The following is a 21,361-nucleotide window of genomic DNA, read 5'->3' as shown; positions in this document are numbered from 1 at the left end:
TTACCGGCCGCGCAATGCAGAACACAATAATTCGACCGACCGCGCGATCGTTCTGCTGTCCGAAACAAGAGAGATCACGCACTGAACTGATTAATTTTATTACCGGCCGCGCAATGCAGAACACAATAATTCGGTCTACCGCGCGATCGTTCTGCTGTCCGAAACATGAGAGATCACGCACTGAACTGATTAATTTTATTACCGGCCGCGCAATGCAGAACACAATAATTCGACCGACCGCGCGATCGTTCTGCTGTCCGAAACAAGAGAGATCACGCACTGAACTCAATCCGTAGGTAACGGTTAAGCGAATAAACTTTACCATAAAGTAGACACTTCAAAGATTTTTAAGCCCTAAGAAAAAAAATCTTTTTGTTTTCGTAACTTACAGAGTGTACTGACCCCTCAATCATATGAGTTAATGATTTAATCATAACGAGCTTAATTAATTCATTGGAAGCATTAACCATTAACGCTTTGGTCTAAAGTTTTTCAGGAATTTCATCCAATATAATTCCGGGATCGGCTGAGGAAATTTTTATCGACTACTTAGCTAAGAAGCTACAATCAGAATAGCCAGTCAAATAATTGTTCCATATTGAACCTTCCCTTCTGTATATTTCACATGCTACCTACATAGGTTACTGTCAAAACGACAGTAAACACATGGCTGACATCACACCGAAATGCAAAGTGGATTTTTACCATGCTTCTAGGAATAGTGGAAGCGAGATGCATGGTTTGAGCACTCAAAAGGTGATGCATCCACCATCCATATATATATTCTGCATTTGCAGTATTTGGAAGCAAACAGAGAAGAAAGGTTGGAGCGACTTCCACTACGTCACCCGGCACAACGACAGCGACTGCGACTGGTACCGGGCCCGGAACTAACGGTTGACGAGATTAACGCTTTTTCCAATTACCATATGTATCAGATGGGGGCAAGTTTTTTGCAACATTTTCATGGCTCCCGCCCCTTTGACTTTGGGGGATGCCTTGCAATGCATTTAATTCTCTCATCACACGTTTCGGGAAGGAAGGTAGGAAATTTGATTCTTGATAGTTGCTCGTGTACGGAGAGGCAAAATATGCTATTCTTTTTGCCGGGGAAATAAATTTTAAACTTTTTCGTACGTCTTTGTTCTGAAGTTGTTTCGTCCGCACCCGGGATGCTCGCGGAAGTTTATTTTATTCAAATAATACACCTAAACATCGACCATCGTTGCCGTTTGCCTCCAAGGCGATTGGAATCACAATTATTAGAAAGAGGTAGTCACGAGTCGAGAAATTCCATTGTTTTGACAGGTTATTTATTCTTTTTACGCAATATAATCTTGGGAACATCTATTAATCTGAAAACAACTGAATGCTTACAAATCTGCCTTTTAACTTCACTGAAATACTTAGAAAGTACAAATCTAAGTCCTTCGAAGCAATCGTATGTTGTTTTTTTTTCTCTTCATATTCCTATTCACAGTCGAGTAAAGTTTTGACATGTTATTTGTTTTCGATTTCGCAAAGTGATTTTCAAAGAAACACAAACCTTAGTCGATTGGTGATTTGACCGCAAGGGGAAATTGACCATCCCTAGTAACATTTTGGTTTTAAACTGGTTTTATCATACTCTTGTAGAGTAAATTATCGTATTCAAGAGCGTTATAAAAGTTTAAATGTTACTTGGGCATCATTCACCATATGCGAAATGGGTTACATTTTCGTTACCTTCGTGTTTATTCCCTCTTAACTTATAGCCGTTATGAATCAATCAATGTTCCGCTGTATTGAAACAGATATGATATTCTATAAGTGGTTTGTCTGTTTGTTTGCTATGAAATTATGTTTATGACTTAAAATGGAAACTAAATACATTTCTCCATACATTATTGCTTATTTAGCTTCGAGTCCATCGTTCTATTGATAATGAAAATTATGATTTTGACTTTTAAGTCCTCAGCTGTACATTCCTTGCCTGATCATCAGTTCCAGGTTAATTTACCAGCGAAAACAAATTTGAATAGGTAGGGACATTATCTGGTCCTGTGGCCATTTATGCGATTTTTCAATCATTTGTCATACCTGCACCTGGAGTTTATATCATGTACTTCATTAATGTTGAGCTGAAATTGTTTTCCTCTCCAATTTGCGTATTTTCATATTTATGCTGATAATGAAAAGAACGGAAAGATTTTCTGTAGAGCTTAATAACATTGCTGATCAATGGTTTTTACGTAAAGCGCGATAATGACTCAGAATTCAATTAGATCTTCTGCTCATTCACTCATCCGTCGCCGGGAGAGATTGTTACTATTATCATATGACCCACCTCGTAAATATTCTTCCAAGTGCAAAAGCACCCAATGGGATTGGGAAAGATGGGTGAACTCTGTTGTCCAGGATAGTTTTGTATTTTGATCAAGTTTTTAATTATTTGGCATTATTTTTTGGACAAATGTCCCTTAGTCGAAACCTAATTTTTTGGATGGCAATTTGTACATATTGACACCTCTGAAATGATTCTCTTCCTAACAAGTTTGCATGAATCTGACGTGCAATTATGATGATTCATGTCAAATATTGCGAACATTCCAGGCTTTATCCATATATATGCATGGTATTTAGTGTAAATTTCAATGCATTTTTCTATTTGTGTAGTACGAATTCGTCTTTTAAATCTTTTGTATTGCGCGCTTATTTATTCCCGTTTCGAGCTGGCTTGGAAATTTAAAAAATAACATGAGAAGCATGTCCTTTCTATCTCCTTTAACAAAAAAATCCAGATCCGGAATGAGTCCCACTCTTCGAAACTGGTTCAGCTCCAGTGCCCTGGGCCACCACATCAATCCGGTATGACCCGGTCCAGAAAACGAGAAATGTGCATGTCGTTTCAGCTATCAAAGTAAATACGAAAAAAAGAACCGCTGGGTGCTGATAATTATGCCGTGATTTAACAGTCTGCGTTCTATCAAAACGTCTGCTGGTTCGGTCGGTCATCGGGGAAAAGTTATTCTGAACTTTGATTGCGGTGGGAACGTTAATGCTTAGTAACACGCGATGACGAAGAAAGCGACGTCGTCGTTCCCGATGAAGCGTAGGTGATAATCGAAATGGAGAAGATTTGTTAATTGTTGTGTGTCAAAGTTTGCTTTTTCCACCCGGATTTTTGTAATCGCCTGAAAAGTAATAAATGCCAGATTGCATAATTTCGACTGTGGGATATACCTACTTCAATCAGAACATTGACTGTGTTAATGAGCTGTAATTGAATAAGTACCGAATAAACAGATTCAATTATCTCCCATATAGCTTCTTGAACAAGGTATCTATTTCAGTGTTATTATTTTATAGAGCAAGAATAAAGTTTTTCACTTTTAGATTCTGATTGATTTAATAAGGATACTATTGAGCAGCGGTTTACAAATTAGGCAGGCGCTCTTCTGATTCTGACGTATATGGGAGGATGGGAGGGCAAAATTCTTCAAACCACATTAAAAGGCAAAGCATTCTAATATATGCATACTGTAACATACTACACAATATGTCACCTTTCTTTAAAAAATGATCGAAATAGAAAAATAATGCATTTCGAAAAGTTCCCATATAGGGAAACGGTTCGGCACTTCATCCCATAGCTCCTATTTCCATCCCACCAAAAACAAAGCAATGAAAAGGAATTTGGTTTGTTTCTTATTTATTTATTATCAGACTAAGGCCGGAGTGGCCTGTGCTGCACATAAAAGTCTTCTCCGTTCAGCTCGGTCCATGGCTGTACTTCGCCAACCACGCAGTCTGCGGAGGGTCCGCAAATCGTCCTCCACCTGATCGATCCACCTTGCCGGCTGTGCACCTCGCCTTCTTGTTCCCGTTGGATCGTTGTCAAGAACCATTTTTACCGGATTACTATCCGACATTCTGGCTACGTGCCCGGCCCACCGCAGTCTTTCGATTTTCGCGGTGTTAACGATGGATGGTTCTCCCAACAGCTGATGCAACTCGTGGTTCATTCGCCTCCTCCACGTACCGTCCGCCATCTGCACCCCACCATAGATGGTACGCAACACTTTCCTTTCAAAAGCTCCCAGCGCGCGTTGGTCCTAGACAAGCATCGTCCAGGTCTCGTGTCCGTAGAGAACTACCGGTCTAATAAGCGTTTTGTAGATAGTCAGTTTGGTACGGCGGCGAACTCTATTCGATCGGAGCGTCTAACGGAGTCCAAAGTACGTACGATTTCCAGCCACTATGCGCCTGCGAATTTCTCTGCTGGTATCGTTATCGGCGGTCACCAGTGAGCCCAAGTACACGAATTCTTCAACCACCTCGATTTCGTCACCACCGATAGAAACTCGTGGTGGGTGACTTACATTGGCCTCTCTTGAGCCTCTTCCTATCATGTACTTCGTCTTCGACGTGTTGATGACTAGTCCAATACGTTTAGCTTTGTTTTTCAGTATGATGTAGGCTTCCTCCAACCTCTCAAAGTTACGTGCCATGATATCAATGTCGTAGGCGAAACCAAATAAGTAGACGGACTTCGTGAAAATCGTACCACTCGTGTCAATCCCTGCCCTTCGTATTACTCCCTCCAAAGCGATGTTGAATAGCAGACACGAAAGACCATCACCTTGCCGTAGCCGCGTTTCGAAGGGACTCGAGAATGCCCCTGAAACTCGAACTACGCACATCACCCGATCCATCGTCGCCTTGATCAACCGTATCAGTTTATCCGGAAATCCGTTTTCGTGCATTAGCTGCCATAGCTGGTCCCGATCGATTGTATCATATGCGGCTTTGAAGTCGATAGATAGATGATGTGTGGGCACGTTGTATTCGCGGCATTTCTGCAATACCAGACGTATGGCGAACACCTGGTCTGTGGTAGAGCGTTCACCCATAAATCCCGCCTGGTACTGCCCCCGAACTCTCTTGCAATTGGTGTTAGTCGGCGGCATAAAATTTGGGAGAGTACCTTGTAGGCGGCGTTCAGCAATGTGATTGCGCGGTAGTTGCTACAATCCAGCTTATCGCCCTTTTTGTAGATGAGACACACGACACCTTCCATCCACTCCTGCGGAAGAACCTCATCCTCCCAAACCTTGGTAATCACCAAGTGCAGCGCTCTAGACAGTGCCTCACCATCGTGTTTAAACAGCTCTCCTGGTAGTTGGTCAACTCCAGGGGCTTTGTTGTTTTTCCGCAGGCCGATTTCCTCCTGGATTTCCTGGAGATTCGGAGCCGGAAGTCGCATGTTCTGCGCGCGTGCTCCTAGGTTCATTACCATACCGCCACCGTTGTCTGCCATATCGCCATTCAGGTGCTCTTCGTAGTGCTGCCGCCACCTTTGGATCACCTTACGCTCGTTTGTAAGAAGGTTCCCGTTTATGTCCTTACACATATCGGGCTGTGGCACGTGGCCCTTACGTGAACGGTTCAACTTCTCAAAGAACTTTCGTGCGTTATTAGCGCGGTACAGTTCCTCCGTCTCTTCACGGTCTCGATCTTCCTGCTGGCGCTTTTTCCTCCGGAAAATCGAATTTTGTCTGTTCCGCGCCCGTTTGTATCGTGCCTCGTTCGCCCTCGTGCGGTGTTGCAGCAATCTCGCCCATGCTGCATTCTTCTCCTCAACTAACTGCTCACATTCGTCGTCATACCAGTCGTTTCTTTGATCCGGAGCCACCGTGCCTAGTGCAGCGGTTGCGGTGCTTCCAATGGCGGATCGAATATCTCTCCAGCCATCTTCAAGAGATGCTGCGCCTAGCTGCTCTTCCGTTGGGAATGCCACTTCCAGCTGCTGCGCGTAGTCTTGGGCTAGTCTACCGTCTTGTAGCCGCCCAATGTTTAGCCGCGGCGGACAACTCCGACGCGTGTTGATCACCGTCGAGAGTTTTGAGCGCAGACATACTGCAACGAGATAGTGGTCGGATTCAATATTCGCACTGCGGTGAGTGCGTACGTTCGTGACGTCGGAGAAGAATTTACCGTCGATTAGAACGTGGTCGATTTGGTTTTCCGTTACTTGATTAGGTGATTTCCATGTGGCCTTGTGGATATTCTAGCTGGGGAAGAAAGTGCCTCGGACTACCATTCCGCGGGAGGCTGCAAAGTTTATGCATCGTTGGCCGTTGTCGTTCGATACGGTATGCAGACTATCCGGTCCGATGACCGGTCTATACATTTCCTCCCTTCCTACCTGAGCGTTCATGTCACCGATGACGCTTTTGACGTCCCGCAGTGGGCAGCGTATGTTTGCTCCAGCTGCGCATAGAACGCTTCTTTCTCGTCGTCGGATCTCTCTTCGTGTGGGCAGTGCACGTTGATGATGCTATAGTTGAAGAAACGGCCTTTTATCCTCAGCTTGCACATCCTTGCGTTGATTGGCTGCCTTCTCTCCCAGCACTATGAAGCCGGTTCCCAGCTCGTTGGTGGTGCCACAGCTTTGGTAGAAGGTAGCCGCTCGATGCCCGCTTTTCCACACTTTCTGTCCTGTCCAGCAGATTTCCTGCAGCGCTACGACATCGAAGTTGCGGAGATGTAATTCATCGTAGATTATCCTGTTGCAACCTGTGAAGCCTAGGGACTTGCAGTTCCATGTTCCAAGCTTCCAATCGTGATCCTTTATTCGTCGCCTAGGTCGTTGCCTATTGTATCGAGTCGTATTATCTTCTATGTCGTTCGTAATAGTTGGTTTTAAAGGCGGCTTATTGGGCCTGCACAAACCTCCTGTCTCGTCGGAGGCCGTCGTGTCAGGGCTGTTTAGCGTCCCACCTAACACCAAGACTTGGGCTTGTGCGCTTTGAGCGGCACACGGTCGCTTTGGCGGAGCCTACTTACGGATTCATGCAGCTTTTTATGGAGGTTTAACAGGGCCCACTGTCAAACCCCACCACATCCTAGACAGGCGCCACAACTCGCAGATGGCCTAGGGAGGGATCGTCAAGCCCTTGGACATAGTCCCTGCTGGTTTGTTTCTTATTTATGTGATTTTTTTATCATTGAGCACACATGTTAGCAAAAAGAAGCGACGAGATTTGCGATGAGACGAATATATGTTGCGGAGATGGAAAACGAAACAGTTCCCCTACATTTAAATCAAGCCATATATAATTTACAATTGAAACAATCTGTTGCGTAGTTGGCTGCACGATCGCCTTACAGGAGGATGGTCATGGGTTCGATTCCCAGCCCCTCCACCAAATGGAAGTGTCTTGAGGATCTCAAAATAATAACAGACAGTTTGAAAAACCCAAAAAAAAATGCTTACGTAATTGGTGTACGGTAGAATAGGAAAATATGTTTGTGATACATAAAAAATACTATTTTGGAATTCGTTTTTCAAATTGGAGGGGGGGCTCGAGTGGGTCTGAGGAGCGCCCCCCACCCCCACCCCTAAGTTACGCCAAAGCACGAAGAAGCACTAAACAATTCCGAACAGGATTTGTGGATGGCCGCAATGACAAAAAATACGAAGCAGTGATGAGGAATGAAACCTGGTCGTTGATTCAGCTGCCGACCGAACCTTATTCCCATCGGGTGTAAATGGATTTATAAGAAAAAGGAAAACAGCTCTGGTAATGCCTTATTCAAAACTCGTATTGTAGCTCATGGCTTTTGCCTACATTATGAGACGTTGCGGATTCTATTATGGCGGTATGCCACCTACACGTCTAGTCAGCGTACCTTCACGTGAAGCTACACGGCAAAATTTGTATGCAGGGGTTCGTGGTGCCAGGAAAAGATAAGCTCGTGTACCGGTTGAAGCGAAGCATTTATAAAAAAAAACAGAATCACCGTCTTCGACCATAGGTCGCACAGACTAAACACTTAACATCTAGCATGAGACAACGGACAGGATATTTACACCCAGTGGACCAGTTGAGAACTTTTTGCTTTACGAAAAGTTTTCTCCCTTCCGTGGCGGGAATCGAACCCACACTTCACAGTACATGCGTCTAGACGATTGACGTCGCTAACCGCATGGCCACGAAGCCCATACGGCATAAAATGGCAGAGTCAGTCGAAACATTCTTGATACCTCAATGCGCATAGTGTATCCATCATGCTTGCACACACAATGCCCGGCACAGGAAAGCTTTTAATTAATAATTGTGGAAATTCCAATAGAACACTAAGTTGAAAATAATGCCAAGTTCCAGTTGGATTGTTGAGCCATTGAAGAAGAAGTTTTGACTAAATATTTCCCTGAAATAAGTTTAATTTTTTTTTGTTGAATATCTTGGCTGTGCATATGCACAGCATGTGTTTCGAAATAGGCAAATTGATATGAAATTTGCAAAAAAGAATCCACGTGTCTTTGAGGGTCAAGCATCCGAAAGATATTCAATTTGCAAAAAAGAGCTAACGCCTATCTAGAAAGTAGGAGGTAGAGGGTTCGAATTCCTCCAAGACACGTGGATTCTTTATCGCAAATTTCATATCAATTTGTCCATTTCGAAACATGTGCTGTGCATATGCACAGCCAAGATATTTAACAAAAAAATGATTTTCGTACGGCCGAGCCAATCATGACATTTTATAAACTTCATCTTGTATTGAATGTTTTGTTATGCAAGAAAAATAAGTCATTTCAATAAATGACTCAATAAACCAATAAATTCGTTCGGCGAATGTATACCTTAGCTTAATTGTAAATCAAACTGTTCTGGGAGAACAAAAAAAAATCTAACTTTCCACATTTCAACCATCAACCGTCTTCGAGTAAATTGAAATAATTCTGCAACGGCAAACTTCATTTACAGTACAAATAATGACGGACCTATAATGTACCGCCAGATGGTGGGGCGGAAAATTCATAAGAAAACTTGTTCGTTCGAACATTAAGTAGACATCGCAAAAGAAAAACTTCAGATCAACATGTTGAAAGATCAATTCCATTGAACTGAATCGAGAACCTATTGACATTGACTTGACAAAAAAGACGACAAAAACTAATGTTTAACTTGTTGCTAGTAGACAGACATCATAAAAAGCTCGCTGGACGTTATTCTCTTCGTAATGATTTTAATATAATTTATTCTATGTTTCTAATTTCAGAAGCTGTAGCTAGACCAAATTTATCACGTCTATCCACGAGTTTTATTCTTTTAAACAATCGCATCAGTATTTTGGTCGAGTTCACATTTAGTTAACCGCAAACGAAGTAATCCACGAAGTGAAAAGGTAAAGCAAGTATCGAGTGAAGCTGTAGTTACAACTTTGAGAAACCGAAACAGCCACGACGACCGGATTAAACTGATTTGGTGTGGTTTGAATAGAAAAAAAGGAGCAGCAGTACACAGTGCAGTGGATACGAATAACAAGACAAATCACGCTAATAAAACAGTATCGTGGTACCTAGTTAGCCAAGCAAGGGTAGACCTGCGACAACACGAGCACACAGTCGCCCCGGGTTCAGAGGAAAGTACAAGCTCAGAAAAACCTCGGAAAATTATACCGAGAACGGCGGCAGCTAAGAGACTGCGGCCACCCGTCATCGTTGCAACCACAAATAAACGGGAGTAGAGCAACAAAAAAAAACTCATCGCAACCATGCGGATTAGCAGGCACGTTGATTTCAGTAGGACCGTCTTTCACGTGGCATTTGTCGCCATGGCAGGTAAGAAGACAATTTGGCTGTATTAGGGGGGACAGATTGGTTTAAAATGTGGGTAAAACGAACACAGCACTTGCTGGGTAATGGGATGAATAATGTTACGAAACCGATAGCATCTGACACACGACATAAAAAAAAACGCAGTTTAAAAATTCCATGAAATTTAAATGCGATTTGTCCCCATTTTTCAAGTTTTTTGTCAAACTAAACATCACATTTGTGATACATTAAATATATTTAGATCAAATATCTTTCTGTCGCATCGGATTTGCATAACAGTCGACAACTCATAAATAAATAAATAAATAAATAAAGTACTTGACTTGACTTCACGAATTCACTTATATCCATTGTATTGCTACGCACTTGGAAATATACAGCGAAAGTTTACTTAACATGTATACATATTGACCAACTCTCCCCAACACGATTACGATGTTTTGCAATTCATTCATTTTACCTATGATTAATATGTAAGAGACTTTGGGGTGTTCACCGGAAAACAATTTGGATTTCAATGGCTCAGATAGGATCAGCTATGTTTTGGAAGCAGAAAATGATTGTCTTCATGGGAGGGAAAGTGGCCAATAGGTCTCCAATTCTGATGATGTTCTCCCTAGGTAGAGGTGACTGATAAATAAGCTAAATATATCAAATATCAACAAACATCATCTGAGCATTTGAGTGTTATGGAGTGTAGGTTTAAATCCCGCACTAGTAAGGAGAAATTTTTCACGATGCATAAAACAAACACTGGGTGTTGGCCAAATGTCCCATCCAGTATGGTATGTAATGCTAGATGTCTTGCATTCTGTCTGTGATCATGTATTTTAGCAAGACATATTTTCAAAATAAACAATCCTTTTTATAGTAACCATATACCCTAGATCTGTTCACCATTTTCAAAAGTATTTCAGATTCAAAGTGCCACCCCTCTATTTCAATGAGTATCTTAAATGGAGTCTCCTGACCAATTTTCAGCCAAATCCATGGAGATTTAGAGGTGCATCAAACGAGATTTGTGATTTTTCAGACTTTTTCGTAAAAATATCATCTGAACGCATCAATTTAACTCCACATAATAAAAGTCATTGATAGCTTCTTTAGACTATTATCTACCACTTTGTCATTGATACTAGGATGTTTAGAGGGCTTATTCTATGACTTTTTATTAGATTTAGCTGAAAAAAATGCCTGAAAACCAGAAAAATAATTTACGGTGCTTCTGGGGGTAGTATAAATTTTCAATATGTGCCCAATTCAATTTTTCCTTTCATTTCCTTCGAGTGTTGCGGAAGTTTTGTCCATACATCACTTTATTCTGAAAAATAAGCTTCGGCATGTAATAATGCAGTTTTCATGAATTTCTCAACATTTGAATAGGGTAGTCAAGCAAGACCATTCCCCCATACTAAAACAAAGTTGACCATGATTTATGATCAATGTCATCCAGTATGCTCGACCCACTGATATGGATCTAGAGTGGGCCATGTGGTAGTATCAGGGCCTGCAGATCAAGAGGTCCAAGGTTCGAGGCACCGAGTCGATAAAGATTTTTTTCTTGTCAAGCCTTATGGAAAATGCCATGTTTTCAATGACCTTTTGGGGTCGTTAACTACATTTGAATGTGATTCCATACCCTCCTCCTAGTTATTGCATCACTCATGCCACTGACTAATTTCAAACAACCTTCAATGATTGAGATTATAATAAGTTCATGCCCATCATTGCAGCTACCAATTGTGAAGTACTGGTTTGTTAATGAGAGGATCGATCCGTTTTGTTTGTGCCATGAGTGTGGTACAATAACTAAGGAGAGGATAACCAATAAATCAGGATGTTTTTTAAACTACATAAAGTACTTTGGTACAATGGGTTTCTGAGATCTGGTACATTTTTACAAACAGCAAATCTGTTCAATATGCTGGTAAAGTAACGAAATTTCCAATTTTTTTAACACCCGGTAAACGGTGTAAATAATTTAATTTAATGTTTCAAATGGATCTCTAATGCAACAACGAAAACAAAATAAACAAAAAAGATTGTTTGAACGCAATAAAATCGTGGCTAGTTTTTCCAGAAAATGTAAAAAAACAATGATCATTTTGAAAATATTTTAAAAGTTATGTACCGGATATTTTCCGGTCCGCCAGCCAGTGTGAATTCTTAAAATTGTCGAATTAAAAAGTGCTGGAGCACGTGCTCAGCTGTCACATTTCGCTCTCACCGAACCAACACTTTCTCATCATGAACGAAGCGCACTACCACACAATGGGAAAAACAAAAAAAGCAAATAGGGTTGAGCAACATGTATGAAACGAACAAATGTAGGGTAGCAAGTTTGTCGAATTAACACATTACCCCGTTCACTGGACACCAATCATTGTCGCATAATCGTGGTTTTACGGTATAATTTAATTTAAAAAATAGAATAAATTGCTGGAAATTCCAATCATGTGGTAGCCAACGCAGCAAGCCCTTGAGGGGCGCCGAAATCAAGAACAATTTCATATGCTATGGGACCAAATCCTCCAGTTCCAGGTCATCCAGGGGTCTCCGGTTAGCCTTTAAAGCAAAGGCTTAGGATTGCCAATCCGGAGATGCCGAGTTTGATTCTTGGTCCGGTCTAGGATGTTTTCGGGTGGAAAACATTGTCGACTCCCTGGGCATAGTGTATCCATTGTACTTGCCACACAGGATTACATACTCATGCAATGGGGGCCATCCACAAAGCACGTCACGCTCCTAGGGGGAGGGGGGGTTTAAGCAGCGTGACGATTCATACAAAATTTTTAGAGGTTTCATACAAAAAGTGTGACGCAGGTGGGGTTGAAAATCGCCAACGTACTTTATGGATCTTCCCATGGCGCGCATAAAACAGTTTTCAATTAATAACTGAGGAAATGCTAATAGAATACTAAGTTGAAAAGCAGGCCAAGTTCCAGTTGGAATGTAGAGCCATAGAAGAATATCAACAACATCAATCAACATCATACCTTAATTTTTTTACTTGTTTAGGTTTGATGGTGATTCCGATTAGCAGTGTCATCAAGCTATCGGCAAATTCAATCCAAAGTTTGTTTTTCATGACTCAACTATGTGCAATAATGGCCACAAACCACTGACAAAGCAAGTTTTTTATAACCCTTAATGGATTTTTTTTGATCCGGCTGAGTCTGATGGCCATTCGGACCATCGACCAACAATTTTCCAAGAGACTGAATGTATCAAAAATGCATTAAAATTTTATTTGTTTTCTTGAAATTGTATAAATATCCATCAAGCTTTACTGCCTTAAGCACAAGCCTCCCAAAATCCAAATTTCAATCTACTCACGTTTTAAAGGACACACCACTCAAAGCGGAAGCAACGCATAGCTGTCATTTTCATTATTCCAGCTTTGGTGCGTCGCAGCCTGCGTGGAATGATAACAATGACAGTTGTGCGTTGCTTTTGTATTAAGTGGTGTGCCTCAGAAATCGCGAGTGAATTTTGTTTTGGATTCCGGTACTAGGCCAAGTGTCCAAACCGATGTAGATACTATCTGAAGCAACCATGGCCTGTAAGGACCTGGATCCGGTGGAAAGTGATTTCCCCATGGCGCCTCTTGACCCACGTACCTATCTCCGGCATCAACGTATGTGTCGTCTGTGTACCCTTAGCGAAACTGTTCCACGCACGCTGCCATTTGACCATTGAGGCCAGTCTGACAGTCCTACGGTCCCACTCTATGTCTTCACCGATAACGATGTCAATAGGCATCATACCGGACATGATGCAAAGTGCATTGTGCGACACGGTACGGTACGCGCTCGCAACTCTTAGGCACATGAGCCTATACGTACTTTCTAATTTCGTTCTGAAGCATTTAATACGCAGGGCCATGCCCCAAGCTGGCCCCCATACCTCAGTATGGGCAGAGCGAGACTAGCCAGCAGCTTGCGCTTGCTGGCATAAACCGCAGAGCTATTGGACATCATCCAGGACAATGCCACTATAGCTGTGGAGGCACGCTTGCAGGCGTAATTGACGTGGCTACCAAAGGTGAGCTTATCGTCGATCATTACCCCCAAGAGTTTGATGGAGCGTTCAGAGGTGACCGCGCAGTTGCCTGCCCTTATCACCGCTTGTTGCTCCGACTTTCGGATGTTAACAACAACCACCTCAGTCTTGTGGTGAGCCAGTTCTAACTTCCTGGAACTCATCCACTCCTCCACAATTGCGATCGAGTGGGCTGCAGTTTCCGAGAATCTTGTACAGGCACTCGGGGATTCCAAGACACAGGAGCACATCTGAAATAGCTGCCCAACTGGCACTATTGAATGCATTCCTACCGTCGAGAGTCACTTCTGCACAATAGTGAACTCCCCTCCTCCTACGCTGGATAGCTATCTCCGCGGATTTGGTAACCGACAAGATAGCGTCTACGGTCGACTTACCCTTTCGGGAGCCAAACTGGTTACTCGATAGACCATCTGCACCCTCCGTGCGTATCAACAACCTGTTGAGGATGATCTTCTCGAGCACCTTCCCCGCCGTATCAAGCAGGCATATTGGTCTATATGCCGACGGATCCCCCGGTGGTTTTCTCGCCTTTGGCAAAAGGACCAGGCTCTGCATTTTCCATGCTTCAGGAAAGACTCCCTCGTCCAGGCATCTCTGCATGACAGATCTGAACATCTCTGAGCCTCAGCAATGGCCGCTTGGATGGCCAGGTTCGGAATACCATCCTGTGCAATCCCCGCAAGTTCCGCCACAGTTACTCTTCCCTCGTCGGCCACTCTGGCCCCTGGCAGCTCCACAAAGTGAGGCCAGGGACTTGGGTCATGACGTGGGAAGAGCCCCGCTATGATCCTCTCCAGCATCTCTGGAGACCGCTCTGTAGGGGCCATCGCCCCACGTTTACGATCCTATAGGCGTCACCCCATGAATTCGCATTGGCACTTTAACACTTAACCGAATTGCGCGCTACAAGTTGCATTCGACGCAAACTTTTATCTCATTGAAAATTGGCCAGATCGGACTATGGGCTTGGAAGTTATGGCCAAAATACCATTTTTTCACTTGCACGAGAAAGGCAACATCACTGCTAGGTGGATTAATCAGGGTTTTATTGGTACGATTCAAAATATTGTTTGCAAAATTCTTTATGAGAAATGGGGCGCTCAATAAAAGTTTGGCCAAGGGCACTGGAAGTCCACGCTACGGGCTCTGGATATGAGCCATATTGTCATATATTTTAGCTTAGAGAAAATGACATTGTAAAACTAGCGGTAATGTGAGTATAAGGGAACTTACAAATAATGCAATACTGTAGGCGGTCAGATTAAGCGTTATGGTTCAAACAAATTAGATCACACGAAAAGGAATGGCGATGGTGCACAACGTACATGGTTTCGATTCGCATCATGCAAACCCTATTTTCTTGTATACGGAATGCTCCAAAACGTTCTGGAATTCAGTCCACGGTATCTATCAGATCAATCCAGGCTTTTGCAATGTCCTCATCGTTCTCGAGTTCAGCCCACGGTATCTACCAGATCAATCAAGGCATTTGCCAATGTCCTCATCGTCGATGTATACATCTAATCTGGTTCAATAAGCATATACGCATCATGCAAAACCCATTTTTTTGAATTCGGGATGCTCAAGGTACTCCAAAACGTTCTGGAATTCAGCCCACGGTATCTACCAGATCAATCAAGGCTAATGTCCTCGTCGTCGGTATTCACCCAATCTGGTTCAATAAGCTTATGATTCTAATTTCTATGAACATGAGATCCAATGTCCAAGGCACTCCAAAATAACCTTGAGTCGAGATGCACAATGACAATGAGGTCAACCTGCGATTTGTTCTGTATACACGGACGGATCAATTGATTGACTCAAGCATATATTCCGGTATGGGAAAATCAGTTCATTTAGCGCCATTCTTTCACTCACCTCTACACACAATCACAAATTAAATAACTGTACACGAGCTCTTCCAATATTTTTTATTTTATTTTCAATTCCGATTGTCCTTCGTTTAGTTTCAGTTAGTAACGAATCATGCCAAAAATAAACAGACAAAATTCAGTACCGAATCTTTCCCACAGATAGCAAATGATGTATAACCGAGTATTTGTTTACATTCGATTCGCATACGATTGAAATCGCAATTTAGTGGTGAGCGAAGAATCGGCAGAAAGATTCAGACCGCAAAACGAATCATTGAGTCTAAATTGAATAAAGCTTCTGAGTCCTACTCTGCGTTTTCTACAACACTAAATACACATAGGTTCATTATCATCTCATGATTTTTTTTCGCACTATCTGTGGTTTCGCTTATTCCTGCTGAGGGCACTCAGTAGATATGAATCGTTTGTTGGTTCGCTGTTAGGTTGAGTAACATTCATTTTGCAATCGTTTGTTCGCTGATTGATAGGAATTTTAAAACGGTGTGGTTCGTGTGAGTGAGTGAGTGAGTTTTCCCATAGCTGCAAGATGTGGAATAGAAGTTCCTTGGAAAATTGTTCGAAAGAACCATCAGAGTAACCGAGAAAATAATTTTAGTATGGCATCATTTGCTTCCACGAGTCGATATCGAGTCGAAGAACATCGAATCATGGAGGGCCTATTGTAGCTTGTGAAAATAATGAATGAAATCGTATCGGCTCAATGAACCTGCTGTGATGTTTAGCGCTAAACGGATACATCGTTCAGGACTTGGTTGATCGGGTAGATCGCATGTTCTGAACTCCATGCCGGTTTGAAGAACCATAAAGGCCTGTAGTAGCTAGTAAAAGTGTTGAGTGAAATCCTATCGGCTCAATGGACCTGCTGGGATGTTTAGCAATGCACGGCTTGGTTGATCGGGTAGATCGCTTGTTCTTACCTCCAAGACGTTTTGGAGAACCAAAAAGGCCTGTAGTAGTTTCTAAAAGTAATGAGTAAAATCTTATCGGCACAATCTGGTTGATCGTATATTCTGAACTCCAGGCCGTTTTGGAGACCCTGAAATAGGCTACGATAATTCAAAACTCGATCATTTCATCTTTTATGATCACATAGATATTTTTGGATATATTATCAGCTTTGGACATTTTGTTTATAGAGATATTTTCTGATGCTTTCGAGGATATGTACTCCAGAGCAGTTTGGATGGCCTACGACATCCGAAAAAAATATTCCAACACCTTTTTAGTTCTTTCTATACTAGTTTTGCAGGATCGAGCAAACAACGTCTACAAAGGCGCAGCCAATCATAGAGTCGTTCCCTCGTCGTTTTTTATAATGTACAGAGTTTTATTTATTTGTAATTTATTGAACAAAACATCAAAATTTTGAGGGCTTTTGGAAATATTTTCCTAGCTAGCTATTCTTGGTATTCTAATATAGTTAACCAATCTTTTTGAAATTATGATTTAGAATAAACAAGAATTAACAAATGGTCCTTTTTATTGGCATCACATACGTCCAAATATCGCACTAGCGCTCTAACCGGGTTACCTTAATTAGGTATGCTTAACGATTTAGCGATAGCCCAAATCCATCAACATGATATCGTCCCACCTGGTTCGTTGTCATGTATGTAACAGCACACAATTCCTCACTAACCACTGTTTCTCATCTTCCTTTCTTTCCACCATACTCGTCCCGCCGCATAGTGTCCGTTGCACAGGTCACCACAGAGGACTGCGGCCAGGAGGAACTCGTCCAGTGCACCAAACCGCTACAAGTGCTCTCCGCTACCTCAGAGCTTTCGTTCGTCACAAAAAAAGAGGAACTGGATAAACTTTGCCCGTAAGTAATTTATCGCATAGAATGAAGCTTGTTTCTGGTTGTCCATCCTACTACCTCCCACACAATTTCGGCCAAACCATTTCATTCGCCCTGAAAAACCATTTTAACCTTGTAGGTATTTCCATTTTGTGTTGAAAAACAGGGAAAGCGTTGAAAATATATCTCATTACCATTCCAGTGCGATTGTTTTCCGTCCGATGGCCAAGCATTTTTCTAAGTACCGTTTAAACTGTTTACATAATGGTAGGAAAGGAGCGGTTGTTGCTCTGCGGTTGAAAAGTTTAATTCAATTCTATACGCGGCCTGTAGGAGTATTCTAGAATCTAGAATTAGAAGCTATGAGAAGGGGAAAACGGTTGTATTTAGCAACTCAAATATATCAGTCGTTATTGGTTTTAGAACTAATGGGGACCTATCCACTGCTCGAAAAGTACAATACAAGGAGCGTTTGGAGTTATGTTTCCATTTCCCAGGTGATTCAGTTCATCTCTATTGTTTGAAACTAGTTTTCCAATTTCGTAGTATTGTTTTGGATGATTTTATCGTGATGAACAGGACCATTTAAAATAAATCAGACATACACAGGTGGCAGAATTGGCCAACTGTATGAACTGCTGTCGACGTTGTTCAGTAATTAGAAATGGAAAAAGTTTTCTAATTTTGGTTCAGGATTTCTTTAAGAAATGAGAAAGGTGAGGCAGGTTGTGGTTCCTACAAAACCAATCATATGATTCAAACATGCCAAATTGTTAGGCAGGCTTGGTCCTCCCCATTAGTGGCAGTGTCCTAATTGGTAATAAAAATTATTTATTTCTCATTCAGTTTTCAATTCCGAACGTTGCCCTTATTCTGAATATTGTCGCCCCCAAGGTTGAGCGGAAGAGTAGTGAAAATGAGACGGTCGGAGCCGATTGTCATGAAGATTAATCTCGGGTGGACAACTGCAACTGCAATTGGAAACAACAATGCGTAATGCATCTTAGGTGGCCGCCAAATTTAACAGGGACGCTGAATAAACATGTTATGCTTGCAGTGGAAAATTCTTTATTTTAAATTTAAGGGGCTGACGAGTAAGGCTATCAAAAAAAAAAAGTCGCCTTCACTGGTCAACGCCCTTCGGGCTCCACTATATCCCGATCTGATGCATCAAGACAACGTTTACTTACTTGAATCAATCGAGTATGTACCCGAATTATAGTCTATAAAATTCAATAAACCTTAATAAAAATATCAGTATTTTCTTCTAAATAATCTACTTTGTTTTAGTATTTAATTCGAATAAAAAATACCAAGTATTCATTTTTTCTGTTCAACAGTTTTTTGTGCTAATTGGGGTATATTATTAGTGAAATTCATAACTAAGCTTTATTTTATAGATTTCTAATCATTCACTTAAAATTGAAGATCGTAAATGTGCCTATGAAGAAAATCCTAGGAATAGCATTTGAATAACCTTAAGGGTCTGGAGAATGTGGGAATATTGAAAATTAGTTTGATGTACGGAATTAAAAATATGTAAAAATATTCTGAAAAGTTTAGGTCATGACTATGATCTGAGTCGGAAAGCTCTGAGTCACTTCCAGGATCTGAAAATCGGGATATCAGAAAATGTGTAAAATCTGAAGTATCCATAGATCTGTAAAGATCTAAAAAAATCTGTAAAATCAGCAAAACGCCTGAAACACTTGATATATACACATACTATACCATACGTTCAGACCACCGGCGCCGCAAACCGCACTGCCACGAGATCAATATTTTAAAACATTTCTTTTAAAAATATTGAGAAATTTCAAAGTAATCGTTTGAAAGAAATGGAGTAGTTGGCGTCATACTGGGTGTTGAAGGTTGATAGCACGCAAAACTCTTTTGAAACGATTTGGTTAAATGTTGAATAAATTATTCTTAATTATAAAATAATTACTCATAATAATATTGCTCAATAAATACAGTTTTCAAAAAAAAATGCATAGAGTGTCTCGGATTGATCCAATGAATAACTGGTCACTTTACTCAATCCTATACTGATTTTGAAATTTTTTCAAACTCGATAGCAAATGACTCTCTGGGGTAATCTCGGCTTTGAAATAATAATTGCAGCTGTGTTACAAAAGTCCCATCCTATGGAAGAATCATCAAAGAGATTCGCATCTTCAGGAACATGTGTTAAAAATACAGAAAAATGCATTTAATGGTCAAAAGATGCAATCAATTTACATATTGAATGTTTCACGTGAAATAAAGTTTAACAGCTTTTAATACACTCTCGAGAAAAGTGAAATAAAGTATCGAAGAACAAATAGTAATGAAATGTGCTTAATTCTTTGGTGTCCCGGTCAACATAAATAACTACTTGACAGTGACAAAACAATCATTTTCGAATTTTACTTCAAATGTATGAGTACTCATTTGATACGAGTAGGTATCGACACTTTTAATTCGATATTGAGTGGTATCGATACTTTTATACGATACTACTTCAAAGTAAAAGGGCCGTCAGGGCGAAATCAATCGCCTCTTCGGGCATATTCGATCTTCCAACGAAGGAGAAGGCCTCAGTTGTGGCACCTTTGTCGGCCTTCTCGCTTCCCCCGGGTGGCTGATAAAAGCGTCCTGTTCTTGTCTTACGACTCGAAAAGCATCTCGGTGCACCAGCAGGTTGTGTTTCAGTTCCTTACTGATGTTCTGCCTTCGGCTTGCGAACTCGATAATGTTATCGAGTAGCTCAACGGCTCTAAATATTGTACCCAAATTAAAAAGTAGTCTAGATTATAGACACTGTAGGTTCTATAGACGAGCTGAGGCGAAGACGAGTGTAGCCAAACGAGCATGACGTCACGATTGCAATCCAAGCAATGGAACGTGTGACGTCAAATTCGCGTGGTACACTTCTCACTTCTCATATCTCCCATATTTATCTATTTTTTTCACTTCTTACATATCACTTCTCGCTATTCACATCTCGCCTCTCACTTATCACTTCTCAATTCATTGCTTCTCACTTCTCCCTTCTAACTTCTCTCTTTTTGCTTCTCACTTCTCACATCTCACATATTGCATTTGGTTTCTCACTTCTCTCCATTCACTTCTCGGCTTTCACTTATCACATCTTATATCTTACTTCTCGTATTGAATTTCTCCTCCTCCTTTGTAGCTCCCAACCCACTTCTCGGCTCTCACTTATCACTTCTCGTTTCTCACTTCTCGCTTCTCACATCTTACATCTCACTTCTCGTATCGAATATCTCACTTCTCACTTGTAGCTTCTCATTTCTCGGCTCTCACTTATCACTTCTCGTTTCTCACTTCTCATTTTTCAAATCTCACATATTTATCTCATTTCTCACTTCTCACTATTCACTTCCCGCCTCTCACTTCTGACTTCCCGCTTCTCACTATTCACTTTTCACTCCCCACTTATCACTTTTCGCTTCTTACTTCTCACTCTCACATCTAATCTCTCATTTCTACCTTCTCACTTCTCCCTTCTTGTTTCTCACTTCTTTAAACTCGCATCTTACATATTACTTCTCACTTCTCATTTCTCACTTCTGATTTCTCACATCTCACTTCTCACTAATTATATCTCACTTTTCACTTTCACTGCTAACCTTTCACTTCTCACTACTCGCATATCATTCCTTACTTCACACTTCCCAAATCTAACATTTCACTTCTCGCTACCGTTTTCTTACTTCTCATTTCTCCCTTCCTATTTCTCACTTCTCACTTCGCACATCTTCTCTTCCACTTTTTACTTCTTCCTGCTCGCTTCTTGTTTCACATCACTCGTTCCTCACTTCTCAGTTCTTACTTCTCACTATTTGCTTCTTACACCTCATTTCTCACTTTACACTACTTACTTCACACTTCTCATTTTTCACTTCGTACTTCCCACTTCTCTCTTCTTGCTGCTTACTTCTCTCATCTTAAATCTCACTTACCGTATCTTATTTCTCATTTGTCACT

General features: G+C 41.4%; 1 protein-coding gene and 1 pseudogene across 2 annotated transcripts in view; both read left to right on the top strand.

Moving 5' to 3' along the window:
* Positions 1 to 21,361, top strand: part of LOC134226949 (uncharacterized) — a 439,829-nt pseudogene that overhangs the window by 322,009 nt on the left and 96,459 nt on the right.
* The window catches only part of LOC134224047 (uncharacterized), a 94,848-nt gene that overhangs the window by 28,319 nt on the left and 45,168 nt on the right, over positions 1 to 21,361 (top strand). For both annotated transcript variants that reach the window (XM_062703288.1, XM_062703287.1), the window contains exons 3-4: positions 9,049 to 9,610; positions 17,257 to 17,392. In XM_062703288.1, the coding sequence (XP_062559272.1) occupies positions 9,544 to 9,610; positions 17,257 to 17,392 (203 nt within the window). In that variant the 5' untranslated portion in view covers positions 9,049 to 9,543. The remainder of the gene's footprint in view (positions 1 to 9,048; positions 9,611 to 17,256; positions 17,393 to 21,361) is intronic.

This window comes from Armigeres subalbatus, chromosome 3, assembly GCF_024139115.2.
Source record: "Armigeres subalbatus isolate Guangzhou_Male chromosome 3, GZ_Asu_2, whole genome shotgun sequence".
In the NCBI taxonomy this organism is placed as follows: domain Eukaryota; kingdom Metazoa; phylum Arthropoda; class Insecta; order Diptera; family Culicidae; genus Armigeres; species Armigeres subalbatus.
Note: the sequence above shows the minus strand (reverse complement) of the source record. Positions and strands in the feature narration are given on the sequence as shown.